Source organism: Vanessa cardui, chromosome 24 (genome assembly GCF_905220365.1).
Source record: "Vanessa cardui chromosome 24, ilVanCard2.1, whole genome shotgun sequence".
Classification (NCBI taxonomy): Eukaryota; Metazoa; Arthropoda; class Insecta; order Lepidoptera; family Nymphalidae; genus Vanessa; species Vanessa cardui.
In genome coordinates this window covers 7,495,814-7,515,199 of record NC_061146.1, presented here as the reverse complement: position 1 = coordinate 7,515,199, position 19,386 = coordinate 7,495,814, and the positions used below count along the sequence as shown (strand labels likewise).

At 35.6% G+C, this 19,386-nt stretch overlaps 1 protein-coding gene across 2 annotated transcripts in view; it reads right to left on the bottom strand.

Annotated features, from left to right (window-relative positions):
* LOC124540029 overlaps positions 1–11,673 on the bottom strand; it is a 39,878-nt gene extending 28,205 nt beyond the window's left edge. The window contains exon 1 of one of the 2 annotated variants that reach the window (XM_047117427.1): positions 11,489–11,673. In XM_047117427.1, the coding sequence (XP_046973383.1) occupies positions 11,489–11,549 (61 nt within the window). In that variant the 5' untranslated portion in view covers positions 11,550–11,673. The remainder of the gene's footprint in view (positions 1–11,488) is intronic. The other variant, XM_047117428.1, reaches the window with a different exon arrangement.
* Between the last annotated feature and the right edge of the window lie 7,713 nt (positions 11,674–19,386).

Genomic DNA, 19,386 nt, shown 5'->3' with positions numbered 1-19,386 from the left:
GTGCTAGGGGGCAATCGAATAGTAACATCAGACAACATCACAATTACTCTGATCCCAATGTAAGTAGCTAAAGCACTTGTGTTATGGACAATCAGAAGTAACGACGGCACCACAAACACCCAGACTCGAGATAACATAGAAAACTAATGAATTTTCTACATTTCATCTACGACTCGGGAATCGAACCCGGGACCTCGGAGTGGCGTATCCATGAAAACTGATGTACACACCACTCAACCACGGATGTCGACAGGAGGAAGTTCACTTGATGGAAAGTGACTACCATCACTCATGGACATCTGCAACACCAGGGGCTTGCAGATGCGTTGCCGGTCTTTAAGTAAGATATTATAAAGATATAAGCATGCATAGGGACAGATAACGGTAAGCGACTTTGTTTCATACTATGTAATGATTTCAAATCAAATTTAAAAAAAAAAATCAATAATGGCAACACTGTTAAATAAAATGAGGGCAAACTTATTTGCATTAATATTTAAACCAACGCAAAAAGTATTTATTAAAACTCTAAGTTATGTTACACAGATAAATAAAACTCGTAAATAATATTTACATTCTGTATTCGATACCGGCGACCCGCATCGCACCGTATCCTTATGCAAAGCATGTAACTCTCAATTCTCGGTTAATAACGGTTCATTTTATCAGGTTATGCTAAACACGTTTGATTATTTACCTCGTTTTTTTCCTTGACATAATGTATGACTTATATGACATGTAACATACTATATGCTAGATAGTGCCCGCATGTGTCGTTTTTAACAATTACCTGATAGAATTCGTCCTACTTTATGTACATTATGTAATACAAAGATGTGTAATGTTTGTACCTACGATTATACCCATAAAATATTCCATAAAATTTGATATATGCTATTAATATAAGAAATAAACTGACCACTACTTGTCAGTTGCATATAGTATAGAGAATGTATTTGGGTAATGCTATACACATACATAATAAGATACAGGAAAATTTAATCGGCAAATTTACCAAAAAAAAAAGCATCATGTTCAAAGGTGTATTAAAAAGTAAGTTGTTGTTAAATAAAAACAACAATTTGTTGTTTGTGTTGTTGTTAAGTAAGAACAACAATTACAAAAGTTTATTAAAACTAAATTAGTTATAATACTTATTATAATTTAAAATAATACTATTTGGAAAAGGAAGGAAGGCTCGGGTTCCATCACAGGACTAATAATATTTAACTATGTATAACATATTCGTATTCTAAATCTAGTTTTATACAAGTTTGGCACTTAATTTTGAGTGAGCCAGTGTAACACCTTAGTTCCTAAGGTTGGGACATCTGTATTAGGGCTTTTTGAATATGACTGCCTAACTATTAAAAATAAAAACCCACTATATTTTGTTACTCTTTCATTTACTTTTAACAAGAAGCAGATACATTAAAGTGACATAAATCAACTTATAATTATGATCAATGGCACGGAGAGCACGAAGGTGAAGAATATAAAATTAAAAAATATACATACATATATATAATAAATATATATACATAAAACTTTTCCACTTTTACCGAACAGCCTGCAGGCTGCACCATTAACAAATGAAGATGTGAATAAATTAACATTAAAATCAACTTATTATTGGATTTCCCGTTACAATTTTAATTATAATTATTTTTCCGAGAAGTACTCATCTTTCGATCATGATGACGAGAAAGGTCTTTAATATTCCTGTAAACTGACAGAATGTGGCAACTTCTCAAAAGAATATACTCGACGGAAACCAAGAACACTACCCACGGCTTCGTGGGAATATTAAATTAACAAAAAAAGTTAGCCAAAGATTGCCGGTTCTAATCCTTGCTGGATTCAGTGGACATTTGTATTTCATTTCGCTATATTGTGATGGAGAATATCGTGAGGATACATGCATGGTCGTGTGAATATCTGCATCACGAATAATCTCAAATTGCCTTTGCGTTCATTCACAGGCCATTAATATACTTTCCTTATATTATTAGATAATGCAAACCAGCCACCCCAACTTCGTCCGCGTTTGAATTTAACAAAAAAGTTAGTTACTCCTTATTACATCAGCTTCTGGCTAGTGTCCCGTCAAAATCGGTCCAGCCATTCAAAAGATTAGCCGAAACAAACAGACAGACAGACAGATGTGTGATATGTACCGTATATAAATATGCATTTAGTAAAAAGCGATTATTTTAATATTACAAATAGACACTCTAATTTTCTTACACGTATAGATAAGGACAGTTATAGATTTAAATAAATATAACAAATAGAATGACTATACAAATAAGTACTATAATACACAATACAAATAACTAAAAATAGCTGCTACAGTAATCGAGACGGCGATTAAGGATGGTATTTCCCCGTTGAATTGTTATTACGACTTTCTTTGTTTTTATTTTATAAAAGCAGTCCATAACATAACCAGCCTGTATATGTCCCACTGCTGGGCTAAGGCCTCCTCTTCGTTTTGAGGAGTAGGCTTGTACATATTCCAGCACGCTGTTCCAATGCGGGTTGGTGGAAATAGCAGTCCGGTCTATTTATATTCTTGGAGCAGGAGACTCCCTTGCAGTATGTACCAGAAGGGAGTGGGGGTGTTAAATCGTGTGAAAGAGCTAAATACGGAGTTTCATCTTGATAGTATTTACCTACTACCTACTTTAATACGGGGACTCTTTGACCACGTACCGCACAGAAGAAATAAAATTCCATTATATCATATCATTACATTACATTGAGTTTTAGTTTTGATAACGTTACGGGATTTAATAAGCTCCGTACCGATATTATGATAGTTTTCATACGAGGCCTTGAACGCCCCGTACCACAGGAATAGAGAAAATAGAATAAAGATGCCTAAAATGTCTAATTTCATCGATAATTTCTGCCATATGTACATTCCACCGACCCGCATTGGAACAGGGTGGTGGAATAAGTCCCATACCCTCTTCTCAATGGGAGAGAAGGCCTTAACCTTAAGCAGTGGGAAATTTACAGGCTGTTACTTTACTATTTTATATATACTAATCAAATTAATGAGAAATTATTAATATAAAATGTCTATATTACGCACACAAGTATAATTATAATGCATTTAAATTTAACTTTACTACTAATAATGTATTTGTCAATTGCTTTTTATTTATTATTATTATATAGTTATATCGTAGGCATGTATGAAACTAATAAAGATTTATTATTATTATATAAGATAGCATATAACTGCTGATTCATCCAAGTTCGTCATTCGATAAATGATACATATAGCACATTACATAAGTCGTATTTGATTAGGAGAGTGAAAGTGCACTCGTTTACGCACAGATTTGTGCAGCTGTGCACTGTAATTCCTGCGCAGTTGACCAGTATCCAAGAAATCTTAGTTTGTAATAGGGAAAGGTCCTTTTTTTGTGATGGAAAGTGGGGGGGGGTATGGGACTCCCCGGTTCCCTAGACGCCGAGTGCGCCCAAGTACACCGGGTTTACCCACTAAAAAACCAGCGGTACCCTCTCCGTCTTTCGTCGGGCGCCACGGGATCCCTCGCATGCTACCGTTAGTAGGAAAAGGTCCTAAATTAAAACTAAAAATGTCTTTCCTAATTTTATATCCACACTAGTAGTCGCCGCCGGCTTCGTTCGTGTTTAAGGTTGTTGATTGTCACGTGTCACGCAAAACAGTAGTCTTTGTCTTTTCTTGGAATTCAAGTTTGCTTCTTAGCAAATTTCATCGAATTCGGTTCAGCGGTTTGGTCTTGAAAGAGCGACGACTACACTATTATTAAAACATCGATCATAGTTACAATGAACTACAGGAACATTTATATTATATAACTTGCCACTACGGAACCCTTCAAGGGCGAATCCGATTCGCACTTGGCCATTATTTCAATATCAAAATATAAGATACCTACTTACACAATTACAAACTTAAATTATAAAAGAAAAACGGCGTAAGTATTAAACTTTTTGTTTGAATATAGTTTTTTTTTTAATCAGTGACGTCATAAGCGTTATCACACAACGAATACATGAATGAACACGACCCCCGACCTCTGATAGTGACGTAAAATCATGAGACCACTAATCATTCAAGTATTCGGTGTTATTCGATGCAGTTTCACATTAAGCAAATATCACTACATAGTATAAAACAAGAATCATTAAAATTGGTTGGCACAGTTTTCAAATCAAATCAAATCAAAAAATCTTTATTTGGACACTTACACACCTCATTCAAACAATATAAAAAATATATATAAAAGGAATATAACGTATAAGAATAAAGAATGCAAACTAAAATAAAGATGAAATTTAAACAAAAAAATGTGTGATGCCCAAATTGGTAAGCCATTCAGCATCGATACCATGATCGGAAAAGGATAAAATTAAAATGGGACCCCACGGGAAGCACTACCATTCAAACGAAAAAAAAATTATCATAATCGGTCCACCCAGTGAAAAGTTATGAGGTGACAAACATAAAAAAACTGACAACCTCCAACTTGATAACCTCCTCCTTTTTGAAGTCAGTTGAAAAAAGGGTATATATACATAGTTAAAGTTTTATATATCATCTATAAATAGTATAAAAAAGAGTCGCTTTCTTTGTCCCTATGTCCTTTGTAAGCTTAAATCTTTAAAACTACGCAACGGATTTTGATGCAATTTGTTTTAATAGATAATTTGATTCGAGAGGAACGTTTTTGTATATAATACATGCGCAATATAGTAAGTATTTACTGATAATTTTAGTATTTCCAAAAGTGATATCGAAAATAAACACATTATTGGCGCTCACATTGCAAACGCTGGGTGAATCTGAACGATTTCTCATTATCAATTCCAGCGCTGTTTAAATTTCATACTTTTAATTCACAATGTTTTAACCTCTGCGCTCCATGTTGGGCTTTTCGTATATAGTACGACACAACTTAGATGTAGCATCGACAAATTCAATAAAACCCATTACAGCCGATTTACACAAACAATAGAAATAGCTCCCTATCGCGCCATTCGACGCTATTCGTCGCTATAGATTCTCGCGTCAGTTCAATCCGAGAAGTGCAATGTATATTAGGTCATATGATATTACAAGTTATTATATTTGTGTAAAGATCATATTCACATAAGAAATAAATTTTGATAATTTGGGATAGCGTACTCAATTCGGATGTGATCGGTTTTACGAATTTTGCCGATGTTACATCTAAGTTGTGTCGTACTATACATCCGTGTTAAACGGGCGACATTCGTAATTATAGCCATTGCAAAAAGGATAATTCTGTCATCTGTCATGACATTAATCATTTTATTGTGTTGCATCCTAATTATATTGTTATTCACACGCAGAGTTATGTAATTGACAATGAAAAAGTTTAAATGGACGCGAAATTACTTGCGTTTTCCGCAAATACGTTTTATATTATGTAATATAATAATTAATGCGTGCTCTTTGATAGTGTGACGTGAGAAAATAATCACATAAATTGTTGAAAAGTAGTAAAGTTTGTATAAGGAAACTTATCTATTGTTAATTATAATATACTAACGCCACGACTTCGCAAGGGTGCAATGCTGATACTAAATATACTAGAGATTTTTTTCTTGTTTATTTACTATATTATACCTCTCGAATAACTCTATCTATTAAAAAAAGTAGTAAAGTATAGTAACAGTCGGTTAATTTTTCACTGGGCTGCTGGGCTAAGGTCTCCTCTCCCACTAAGGAGAGGGTTTGGAACATATTCCGCCACGCTGTTCCAATGCGGGTTGGTATAATGCACATGTGGCAGAATTTCGATGAAATTAGACACATGCAGGTTCCCTCACGATGTTTACCTTCACCGCCGAGCACGAGATGAGTTATAAACACAATTAAGCACAAATATATCGTAGTGCTTGCCTGGATTTGAACCCGAAGTCATCGGTTAAGAAGCACGAGTTCTTACCACTACGATTATGGAACATCTATACATATAATAAAATTGGAGCGTCTGTTTGTAATATTAAAATGTCCATTTTTTACTCAATGCATATTTATACACGGTACATATACCAAAATAACGTTTTTTACAATTTCTGTCTGTCTGACTGTTTATTTGTTCTGGCTAATCTCTGGGACGGCTGGACCGATTTTGATTTTCACTGGCAGATAATTGATATAATAAGAAGTAACTTAGGTTATAGTATACTTAGGCTACAGTATTTATTTGATAAATTGAAACGCGTACAAAGTAAATAAAGTATACATAACACAAAAGCTTTAGGGCAAAGGCAGATACACACATTTATTTATTTATCAATATCATAAGTGGAACTGTCAACCGGTAAAAAAATAATTTAAAACTTACAAAATACTTTCTAAAGTTGTTTGCGTTTTGACACAAGGATCGGGTTTTTTTTATTTGTTTAACTTCGTTTACAGCTATGTGATTAACTTATATTACGGTATACCGCTTAATGGCTGGGTCAGACTTGCGCTAACAGTTGCTGGGGGACAAATATAACAAATTGACACTTTAGAATTGAAACGTTAAGTAAATGTATACAGTTTAATTTTAGTCAAATGTGGGAGAGACCATGAAATAGACCATGATAAAAAGAGGTTGGATAGCATTAAATACTTATTTCATTGCTTAAATTTACAAAAAAAAAAACTTATTTAAATTTGCCTTCGTAAATAAAAAAGTTTGTCATATAAAGCTCTATGACGTATTCATAGATTATACTTAAAAAAAAAAAAAACAAACTGCGTACATTCTTGTACTGATGACAGAAGCGAATAATCTCAAATATATCTTTCTCTTTCTCTTTCATGACGTAAGGGAATATACCAATCCGTGACGCAGTCCTTGAAATTGACTATCGTATTGCCTTCAAGAAGATTTATTTCTAATATTTATAATGACAGTGATGCCATTAATTACTATAAGAAATAACTATAAAATGTGCAAACAATACACAAATACTAAGTCCAATATTTATAAATTTTATGCCTAATCGGTTTGATCTGCAGACATTTTTAACTTTGCCGTTTCGTAAATTCAAATCGTTTATAAAAAATACATTGGTAAAAAAGGCGTATTATTCGATACAAGATTTTGTAGATGATAAAAAAGCGTGGAATTAATACCTGTTGACTTCCAGGCAGGATATATTAATTTAAATAATTGTATTGACTAACATGACTTTGTATTTTTTTAAATGTTGAAAAAGAGTAACTTCTGAGATTCTTGCAGATTCTTCTCGGTAGAATCTACTTTCCGAACCGGTGGTAGCTTCACTTAATTGTTAATTGACGATTCAAGAGTGCTTGTAAAAGCCCACTTGAATAAAGTTTATTTTGATTTTTGTGCAACAGTGGCGTGTTACAAAGCGAATTCGTATTCACTTAACCGCAAGTCTGGTCGAAGCAGTACAAACAAATCCAAATCATGTCGTTCTCTTAATTTGTTTGCGTTGTCACATCAAAAGTATATTAATATTATAAATTCAAAAGTATATCTGTTTGTAGTTCACGTTTAAGCTGCTATTTAGATGAAATTTCAAAATCTCGAGTCTTGGGGAAGGACTTTTTTAACCGTCAATAGGATAAAAGGGGAGTGCTGGTTTGTGTGATATAATTACAGTTTTATATGCTCTGAGTATGAGCCGAAATAGCCCAGTGGTTAGAACACGTGCATCTTAACCGATGATTTCGGATTCAAACCCAGGCAAGCACCACTATATATATGTGCCTAATTTGTGTTTATAATTCATCGCGTGGCGGCGGTGAAGAAAAACATTGTGAGGAAACCTGCATGTGTCTACTTTCATCGAAATTCGGCCACATGTGCATTCCACCAACGCGCATTGGAACAGCGTGGTGGAATATGTTCCAAAACCTTCTCCTTAATGGATGATGAGGCATTATCCCAGCAGTGGGAAATTTACAGGCTGTTACTATACTCTGAGTGCATGAAACTACAGATTTAGCTAGTACGTCAATTGAGTAATTTTTTATATAAAATAAGTAGGCATATCAAATGGTCTGTCTGATCAAGACGTCACCATCGTCTATAGAGGGTAAGAAATGTAAATCATTTACTATGAGGTCAATGATAACACCATTACTAAGAGGTGTATCTTGTGCCTGTATTTGAGTTACACTGGCTGGTTGCCCGTTCAAACCAAAACGCAATACTATTGTAGTCAACTGATAGAATATAGAATACAGGTGATACCTCTTCCGTCTTGCACAAACTCTACCCCCAATGAGAGTGGGAAACTCAATATAGGCTTCAGATAAATTGTAGAGGTCTTTTTTCATTTCGACAATCAGCCCAAGCCGAGGTCCAGTCTCGCAGACATTAGACCCCTAGGATATTTTTTTTTGACCTCTCACATCAACTTTCGTAGCTCAGTCTCAATAAAACCCTTAAATTGTGACACTTTTAAGGCCAGAGGCCACAGAAATACACAGTAAATAAGAAATAAGTAAAAAGTCTTGAGTCATACTTGGTACTCTACATTTTAGCACGTTCTTAGTCTTTTGTTATTAAATAGTGAGTGGAGATAGCCCAGTGGTTAGAACGCGTGCATCTGTATCATGTGTATTCCACCAACCCGCATTAGAACATTGGGTGGAATATTCCAAACCTTCTCCTCAAAGGAGAGGAGGCCTTAGCCTTAGTGGGAAATTGACAGGCTGATGTTTGTTTGTTACTAATTCATTAATCGGGGATTTTCTTAAAGTTCCCATAATTCTCCTTTATGTGGTGAAGGTTGGGTATTAGTGTTTATTTTTTGCAAATTTTACACATCACTATGTGTAAGGAAAAAAATCCAACGATTTTCCATTAAAAAAAAATCGATTTAAAAAAGGAATGAATCATCTTTTTTTAACGGAATTAATAAAGAACGCGACTTTAAATAAAAAGGCTTATTGCCTCATGACCGATTTTCGAGTATTGTGACTAATTATGATACTCGCCTACTACGTAATATGTCCATAAATGTTTGTGTGTGTGTGCAAATACTGTTCTCTTTTCCTCAACCCTTTCTGGATGACTTACCGACAGACAAACAGGTTTGTCATGTTAGGTAAAAAGTATTATTATTTCACAATTAAAAAAATTGAATTATGGTATGGGCATGTAATGCGGAGGATGAGGAAGATATCGTGAGGAACGCCTTGAGTATGGATGTGGATGGATGTAGAGGTAGAGGACGACCAAGGAAACGATGGATGGATTGTGTGAAAGGCGATATGGTTAGAAAGAATGTTACTTATGAGATGATGTTTGATAGAGAAGTATGGAAGGAGAAGACATGCTGCGCCGACCCCAAATAAAATTGGGATAAGGGCAGGAGGATGGATAGATGGAATTTAAAAAAATTAAGTAAAGTTCAAATTCTTTTTTTGATTTAGTATCTAATGTGGTCGATTGTTAAGTAAATTTTTAATGTTACTGGTTGGTTAACAAACATCAGATGTTGGAATGATCAATGGAAGAAGCTCTTTGAAGATTTACCATTTTACTGATAATCCAATTAGATGGAAATCCTATTGATAAGGCTCAGAGCGGCTCTGTCTGTAAACTCGACTATCACCGTAGTGCACGATTAACATATAGAAGTTGATATGCAATATTATAAATAAATATTGGACAACATCACATACATTACTCTGATCCCAATGTAAGTAGCTAAAGCACTTGTGTTATGGAAAGTCAGAAGTAACGATTGCACCACAAACACCAGACCCAAGACAATATAGAAAACTAATGAACCTATTGTACATCGATTCGACCGGGATTTGAACCCGGGACCTCTGAGCGTACTCGTGAAAACCGTTCGTATAATATAACATTTAAAAAAAAGCATAAAAGTTGCGTTTCACTTTTGACGATTGATTCTGAAAATTCCAAATGACGAATGAAACACACTCCCTTTTACACACCCGAGATATTAAAAAAAAGTAGCCTATGTCCCGGAACATAAACTATCTCCATATCAAACTTCATCTCAAGCGGTTCAGCGGATTTACCGTGAGCAGACTTTTGCATTTATAATATTAGTAATAGTCGCCCGCGGGTTCGCACGCGTTTTGGGGTGCTTGTCATGTGTCAGGCAAGAAAGTAGCCTATGTTCTTTATTGGAGTTAAAGTTTACTTCATGCCAAATTTCATCAAATTCGATTCAACGGTTTGGTCGTGAAAGAGCGACAGACACAGAGTTACTTTCGAATTTATAATACTAATAAAGATGATATAGGTAATGTTACCATGTACTAGGGTGACAGAAATCCGATGTAGTAATTTTTTTGTAAGTATTGATGTACCCATTACTATACTTACTATATTTATACTATACTTATACTAAAGTAGTATAGTTAAACCGATTACTGTCGATTTACACAACCAATAGAAATAGCTCCCTATCGCGCCATTCGACGCTATCCCTCGCTATAGATTCTCGCGTCAGAGAAAGCATGTGCATGTAAATCGACGTGTCAAATTGACGAATATATTAGGTTATATGAAATTACAAGTTATTACGTTTGTGCAAAGATCATATTCACATGAGAAATAAATATTGATAATTTGGCATAGCGTACTCAATTCGGATGTGATCGGTTTTACGAATTTTGCCGATGCGACATCTAAGTTGTGTCGTACTATAACTTCAGGATGAATTGCGTCAAACATTTACGTAAATAAAAATCCCAATGGACTTTCCGGTATTTTCCGTGTAGAAACCGCATACCCGATTCAATCGTTTCCGATATCATTTAAACAGGCATACAACCTCTTGCTTTCACACTTTCGAATTAATTGAATAATTTGCAGAATATGTAATAAGCAGTGATTTTGACGTTTTCCGTTCTAAGTATGTCTTGCCGAACCATTATAACATATTTTTTTTAAAGCACAGATTTAAATTTTGACAGCCACAAAATTAAAAGACGTTTTAAAACAAAACAATTTTAATGTCAATTTATTCCTTTTTGTATAAATTAATGTAATTATAGATTTTAATTAATATTTATTAACGTTATTGTCGTCTGTGGTGTAAATGCCTAACGTATTGCCATGTTATTTTTTGTAATTTCTTAGGTCATTTACTCTTGTATAATATAAATATACAAATGTTATATATTTAACTTTTAAATAAAATATACATTTCAATTACGTAATAAATAATTAGATTCACATTATATTGTAATTTCGTTTTAAATAAAATCAAGTTAGATTTGGTAATACTAATATTTCAATTTATTTAACTTTAAAAAACAGAATATATTTTTTTATTATTTATTTTTCTACCAGTCAGTGATATCGTTTATCCGTTCTTAAAGTGGGTGGAATATGGAGTACAGATAAAATCTTTACGAGAAACATAACAGTTATTTAAAATAAATTATATTGAACAAAAATTAATCTAAAATCGGATATGACATAAAGTACAAAAAAAAACTTACCACTTCCTTTACTTAACGTCGCCAAACACACGATAAAGCTGGCTACCACCACCCACTTCATTTCACAAAGTCCTTAAATTAATCACGACACAAAAAACTATAAAATAATTTAATCCTATAACGGTCGCACGACCACCTCCCGTCGCGGCCAGTTCACTACTGATCCTACTTTGCTTATAATTCCCGCTGACCAATGCAATGCTATCATACAGCCATCGCGCACATTTTTTAATCATCCCCCCATTAAAACCTGCTTACACGGTCTATATTACATTAGTCGATTTTCGACAGATGAAATATTAATGTTGTTATGTTGTCGTTATCTATAATTTTAATAGTTTGAAACGCATAATACGGAATGTAATCAAAAGTTCCGACAGCGGGCGTGGTTATTAATGATCTCTTGGAGGATAGGAGGGAATTCTATTAATTCGATGCCACCCAAATATTTACAATATTGTGGGAACCCGATAACGTACTGTTACAATGTGATTAGGAATTTGTTTGTCATTAACAAAACATCATTAATATTACCTTACAGCCGCATGTTAATGTACATCATTCAAATATAACATCTACATTCAACTATTCGAAGTTAACACGTCTTTTATGCCGACGAAATAAAAAAATCCCGGTACGTTCTTTATTCTTAGCACGTATTTCTATTTTTTCGCTCATTAAAAACTTTTTCGAAGTTTTATGTTTAAAGCCGCAGGCTTCAAAGGCTCGCGAAAAAAAATAATATAAAACCGCAGCTAGCAACAGACTGGCCAGTCGGTTTAAAAACAAGAATAAAAGCGGGAAAATGCGAATTCTAAATTTAAACGGTTACATTCCAAAGAGACCAAGAACTGTCGTAAAAAGCGCAGTAAAGTTAGAGATTTGTTTACACGGGACGATACGACCAGTGACCGGTGTGAACAAAATATTACAAGCAATACGATATATATAGATAGTATTGAATATGTCGAATAGAATAAAAAATATATAACTATTATTAAAATTAAAAAAAAATCTAACCTCTTTTAAAATTAGTAAATATTTTAAATAAATACTAAATTGAATTTCAATTATTTATTATTTACTTTCTAATTATATCGAGTATGGGTTTTATCTTTCCGGTCTTATCGAATTTGGCGTGCCGTCGGATTATGAGTGTACATGTGTCATTACGCTCGTACACATCCTGCGTAGTTAGTTATCCCTTGATTGAAAATCAATAAGGACATAATCATCAAAGAAACAATGGTAATTCAATTAGAATACGTTTAGGAGATTCCTTTATCTATACAATTGACTAGAATGAATCAATTAAAAAAAAAAAAAACAAAAAGGCACGATACCTCACTAAGCCGCCATTTTTTTTGCTCGCATTGACAGTAAGATCAATATTGGCGCGACTTGTAATTTGTAAAAAGTGTTATTTATGATTTATTAGGATTTGTAAGCTCAATTGATTAATTTACTTATAATATATATATGTATGAATGATTTGGTCATTTTATTATCATAATTACATAGTATAAAACAAAGTCGCTTACCACTGTCTGTACCTAATCTGTCCCTATGTATGCTTATATCTTTAAAGTTACGCAACGGATTTTGATGCGGTATTTTTTAATAGGTACAACGATTCGAGAGGAAGGTTTTTGTGTATAAAATACATGGAAAATATAGCGAAAATATTACTGATAATTTTAGAAGTTTCTAATGTGACGTCGTTAGTATCAGCTTTACACCCGTGCGTAGACGGGGCGGGTCGCTAGTGTCCGAAATATTTATAGTTATTGAAGTTATTGATTTCAGGATATTTACCAAGGTTTTTTATTTTTGTTCGGTGGAGCTCGATATTTCGACATTATCTACGAATGTATTGTTCACGAGACTGCTCTACCGAACAAAAATAGAAAACATTGTAAATATCCCGAAATCAATAACTTTAAATGTTGAAAAAGAGTAACTACTGCATTTCTTGCCGGTTCTTCTCGTTAGGATCTACTTTCCGAACCGGTGGTAGCTTCACTTAATTGTTAAATGACGATTCAAAAGTGCTTGTAAAAGCCCACTTGAATAAAGTTTATTTTTATTTTGATGTTGATTTTGAATAAAAATAACCATGTTAATTTAAAATCTCATATTTATGGTTAATTAGTAAACTGTTTAAAATAATTTACATTCTTATTACTATCTATTTCACGTATGTTCGCTAAATATATAACATCTTTACAGTAGTACGTATCGTATCGTATGTACGAAATACCATCAAAAGCATGGAGCTTTTGACGCGGCGCGGCATCGTACGATCGAGATTTGAGATCCAGATACAGACATCTAAAATTGGATTAGTGGACTTTTAAACCTCATTTTATATTCAACACTAGTCGTCGCATATGACTTCTCTCGAAATTATTACAAAAACACATATATAACGGCACATTGCCGTTATCATTATTTTTGGTAGCCATATGTGGCTGAGTCAAGATGGCCCAGTGGTTAGAACGCGTGCATCTTAACCGATGATTGAGGGTTCAAACCCAGGCAAGCACCGCTGATTCATGTGCTTGATTTGTCTTTATAATTCACCTCGTGCTCAGCGGTGAAGGAAAACATCGTGAGGAAACTTGCATGTGACAAATTTCATAGAAATTCTGCCACATGTGTATTCCACCAACCCGCATTGGAACAACGTGGTGGAATATGTTCCAAACCTTCTCCTGGGAGAAGAGGCCTTTAGCCCAGCAGTGGGAATTTACAGGCTGCTGTTGTTGTTGTGTATGAGATTGTTTTACAATATCCAATAATTATTACAACGAAATCAGTAATACAGTCAACTCAAGTAATGACGCTCCACCAGGCACGTTTTGTTTCCGCGAGATGCAAATGGATTGTTTTCCGTTTGGCGTTTCTTACAAAAGAGACTGAAGTCGCGTCAGAGCGAAGAGACGTCAAAACCGCCATAATTTAAAAAAGGTTGCTATCCGATGTTATTATTTATTTATTAATTTATTTATTAGATCACCAAAAAATACACACTAAAAAAATCCAAATACATGAATAAAAAATAAGACTAGTGGTATCTTACTTATAGGTGATAACAGCATGCACAAAATTAAAGTTAAGCGACAACAAACAGAAGGTAAAAAAAGCTAATTAAAGACTATTTACATAACAACAATAATTTAAAATAAAGATAACATAAGTAAACAACTAAACTAAACAATTTTGAGTATTTACAATTAATATTTTATTTTTAAATTTTTTTATATTACAGAAAATATAATCTTTGTCTCCGCTTATTGAGTTATAGGCTCTCATAATTCTATTGAGAGGGGAGTAATGACCCAAATTAGATTTAGACATATGCTCTGAAAAATTATCGCTTTTGACGTGTCTTGACGCTCTTAAAATACAGTGGCGCCGTCATATATATTTGTTATTAGTAGCCTTATGACTTTTCTTGCACTTTAAGTTTGCTTTATACCAAATTTCATCAAATTCGGTTCAGCGGGTTAGGTGCGAATGAAGGTAGAGTTTCTTTCACATTTATAATTAATGTAAATGGCCTCGTCTGTCTGTAAAAAATAATTTAAGAAATTTCTTTGCCTGAATTAACCAGGTGAAATTTAGTCTAAGTAATATACATATTTACTGAGATGGCCCAGTGGTTAAACCACGTGTATCTTAACCGATGATTGCGAGCTCAGACCCAGGCAAGCACAGCTGAATTTTCATATGCTTAATCTGTTTATAATTTATCTCGAGCTCGATACAGGAAAACATCGTGAGGAAACCCGCATGTGCCTGTAATGAAGTTCTACTACATGTGAAGCAGCGTGGTGGATTATGCTTCTAACCTTCTCATACAGAGAACAGGCCTTAGTCCAGTGGGAATGTCAAAGGCTGTCACTATCATCATCATCATCAGCCCGTTTTTGTCCACTGCTGGTCATAGCCACGCCACTGTGGTCTTTCTCCGGCTACTCGCATCAAGCTCCTGCCTGCCGTCTTGCGTAAATCGTCACTCCACCGTGCCTGAGAACATCCTACACTACTATTATACTATATATATTTATGTATTTTACACTCCATCCATATATTCGAGAGCTGAGATGGCCCACTGGTTAGTACGCGTGCATCTTAACCGATGATTGCAGGTTCGAACCCAGGTAAGCACCACTATGTATATAGCTTAATATGTGTTTATAATTCATCTCGTGCTCGGCGGAGAGGAAAAACATCGTGAGGAAACCTGCATGTCTCTAACTTCATCGAAATTCTGCCACATGTGCATTCCACTACCAATCCGCATTAGAATAGAGGAGGCCTTATCCCAGCAGTAGGAAATTTACAGACCGTTACTTTCATTTACTTATTTTACCATATATTCATTGGTTTTGTGCAAAACCTACCTCTGGATAGATAGGTATCACTGATAAGATATACTGTCAAAAAGCATTACTTAGTATTGTTTCTGGTTTGAAAGATAACAGAGCTGGTGTGACCAACACAATTGACGTCTTAAGTTAAGTTCTAATTACTAGGCCATATAAGCTCTCGGATGACAAAACCACTACAAAAGTTACCCAATGGTCTCTATCCAACAATGGTAATTAAACAACAACAGCCTGTAAATTCTCACTGCTGGACTAAAGGCCTCCTCTCCCTTTGAGGAGTTTGGAACATATTCCACCACGCTGTTCCAATGCGGTTGTTGGAATACACATGTGGCAGAATTTCTATGAAATTTGTCACATGCAAGTTTCCTCACGATGTTTTCCTTCACCGCTGAGCACGAGATGAATTATAAAGACAAATTAAGCACATGAATCAGCGGTGCTTGCCTGGGTTTGAACCCGCAATTATCGGTTAATATGCACGCGTTCTAACCCCTGGACAATCTCGACTCTAACTAATTAAAAGTAATAACTTTTTACTTCGCTCCGTAAAAGTTCTCTGACTAAAACATCGGTTGGCGCCAGTGCGTCGCGAATGATTGCTAAATATAATCATATTTTTCCAGGATGTTCTCACGACTCTATCTATGTATTCCGGTCTATATCTCTCGTATATCCGGTTTAGTTCAAAGAATCTATTATGTGTTTGATTAGTTACGTTTGTATGGTTGACATGCGAATAATTACTTTGATCTGTGTAGCCGTTTGAGTACCGTCAGTAGAATAAAATGAAATTAATTTGTAAATTGGAATAATATTGGTGTGTCTATTTTTAATATTAAAATTACTTGGTGGTAAGGCTTCGTGCAAGTCCGTCTGGGTAAGTACCACCCACTCATCTGTTATTCTACCGCTAAATAACAGTACTCAGTATTGTTGTGTTCCGGTTTAAAGGGTGAGTGAGCCAGTGTAACTACAGGCACACGGGACATAACATCTTAGTCCAAAAGGTTGGTGGCACATTGACGATGTAAGGAATAGTTAATATTTGTTACTGCTTCATTGTCTATGGGTGATGGTGACCATATACCATCAGGTGGCCCATATGCTCGTCCGCCAATCTATACCATAAAAAAGAAACCGTCTTTTACTAAATGCATATGTATACATGGTATATATACAAAAATAACATATTTTAGAATTTTTATCTGTCTGTTATGGCTAATAAAAAGTCACGTTGCCATGTCCAACCGATCGTCACGTGGGGAGCCTTCTAACGACTTAATAACACAAAAGCTGTCTAATACAAAAATAATAAGTTATACTAAAATCTGCGGACTGACCAAACACTTTTTTCATAAATTCAATTGCGCACGAAATCGAGGGTAAGGTTAGTATATACTAAAATTAAAACTATGGTAACGTTTCGTAATTTTATAAGATAATGAACAATTACTGAATTAAGATTTTAAAATAACATGGTTATTTTTATTAAAAAAGTTATTATTATCAGTCTCGTGAACAAGACATTCGTATATAATGTCGAAATGTCGAGCCCCACCGAATAAAAAAAAACATGGTAAATATCCCGAAATCAATAACTTTAATAATTACTAAATTTCTTGCGGGTCCTCCTCAAACGAATTTACTTTCCGAAGATTTGGTAGCTTCACTTGTTAAACGAATATTTAAAAGTGTTTGTAAAACTCTACTTGAATAAAGTATATTTTGATTTTGATGATTATAACTAATAATGTCGGAAAGGACAGGACTAGGATTCGTTTGGAAAAGCTTACTCCTCACTTAAGACTATATTTAACGTTTACGAATATACTAAATAAATACGTTTACAAAGAAGCGACCCGCCCCGGCTACACAAGGATACTACATATTGCTCGGCGGAGATCGGGCGGATCAGGGCTCTAGCCCAGCAAGCCCTGATCGCCCGATGGCAGGAGGATCTGGGGTCTCCCACGTCCACGATTCGTCCCCACTTGAGTCGCTGGGTCAAGAGGAAGCACGGCACACTGTCGTACAGAATAACGCAGGTACTTACCGGGCACGGATGCTTCGGTAAGTACCTGCACGGGATAGCGCGGCGGGAGGAGTCACCCTCCTGCCACGAGTGTGGTGCGCCAGTGGATACGGCGTACCACACCCTGTACGAGTGTGCTGCGTGGGGGCCCCAGAGGCACATCCTTGCGGCGACTATGGGCGGAGACCTCTCGCTGCCGAGCGTTATCAACGCCATGCTCGGTAGCGAGGTGTGCTGGTCGGAGATGCGCACCTTCTGCGAAAGTGTCATGTCGCAGAAGGAAGCCGCGGAGCGGGAGCGGGAAAGGAATGCCGCCGCTGACTCGCTCCGCAGAAGACGACCGGTGAGAAGGAAAAGGCGCTACGCGCACCTTCTCCCTCCGCCTCAATAGGCGCCGTAGGGACCAGGGGGGGTCCCAGTACCCTGGGAATCCCCCCTAGCTGTTGGAGGCCCGTATAGGCGGGCCGACCGTCAGAGCGTCACGGTAGCATGCGTAAGCGATCCCGTGGCGTCCGCCGAAAGACGGAGAGGGTACCGCTGGTTTTTTAGTGGGTAAACCCGGTGTGCTTGGGCGTACTCGCCGTTCAGGGAGTAACCCCCCCCCCTCCCCCCTACTTTCCATCACGTGGAGGAAGTGCGTAATGCGTTGAATTGAATCACTCTATCTATTAAAAAAACCGCATCAAAATCCGTTGCCCAATTCTAAAGATCTAAGCATACATAGAGACAGACAACAATTACAATATGTAATGATAATGATAATTATAATTGTTCATTGTAATCGATGTGTAAGTCTGTGTATGTTACTCAAATTATGATTGCACGATTTGACAAATAAATGAACGGCTATAATACGTCATATGGTACATATTTAATTATTTATAATTTAAAGCGCTTTAAAGCTAGAATGTAAATACAACACATATTTATTCGCTTGAACAAGCAATTTAAATTGATTTATATATAACTATGACTTCAAGGATGTTATGTACTTAATACAGCATTATGTTTACAAGACATCTTTAGTTATGTTCAATCTAAAGACCACTTCAGACGAAAGGAATAAAATTTGCCGCGTTTTGTATACCGCCAACCACGAGATGAATTATAAATACAAATTAAGCCCATGTATTCCGTTTTGCTGCCTCAATACAACACAAATGTAATAATAAATAAGGCTAGAATATCATAATGTACTGAGTTTAGTTCTGCTCTACCGAAAAGTAGTGCTACCTATCCAAAACCAAGCAACAAAAAAAACAGCCTATAAATTTCCCACTTCTGAGTTAAAGCCTCCTCTCCCTTCGAGGAGAAGTTTTGGAACATCTTCCACCACGCTGTTACAATGCGGGTTGGCAGAAATTAGACACAAGCAGGATTCCTCACAAATGTTTTCTTTCACCGCCGAGCATGAGCAGAATTATAAACACAAATGAAACATGAATATTCATAGGTGCTTGCCTGGGGTT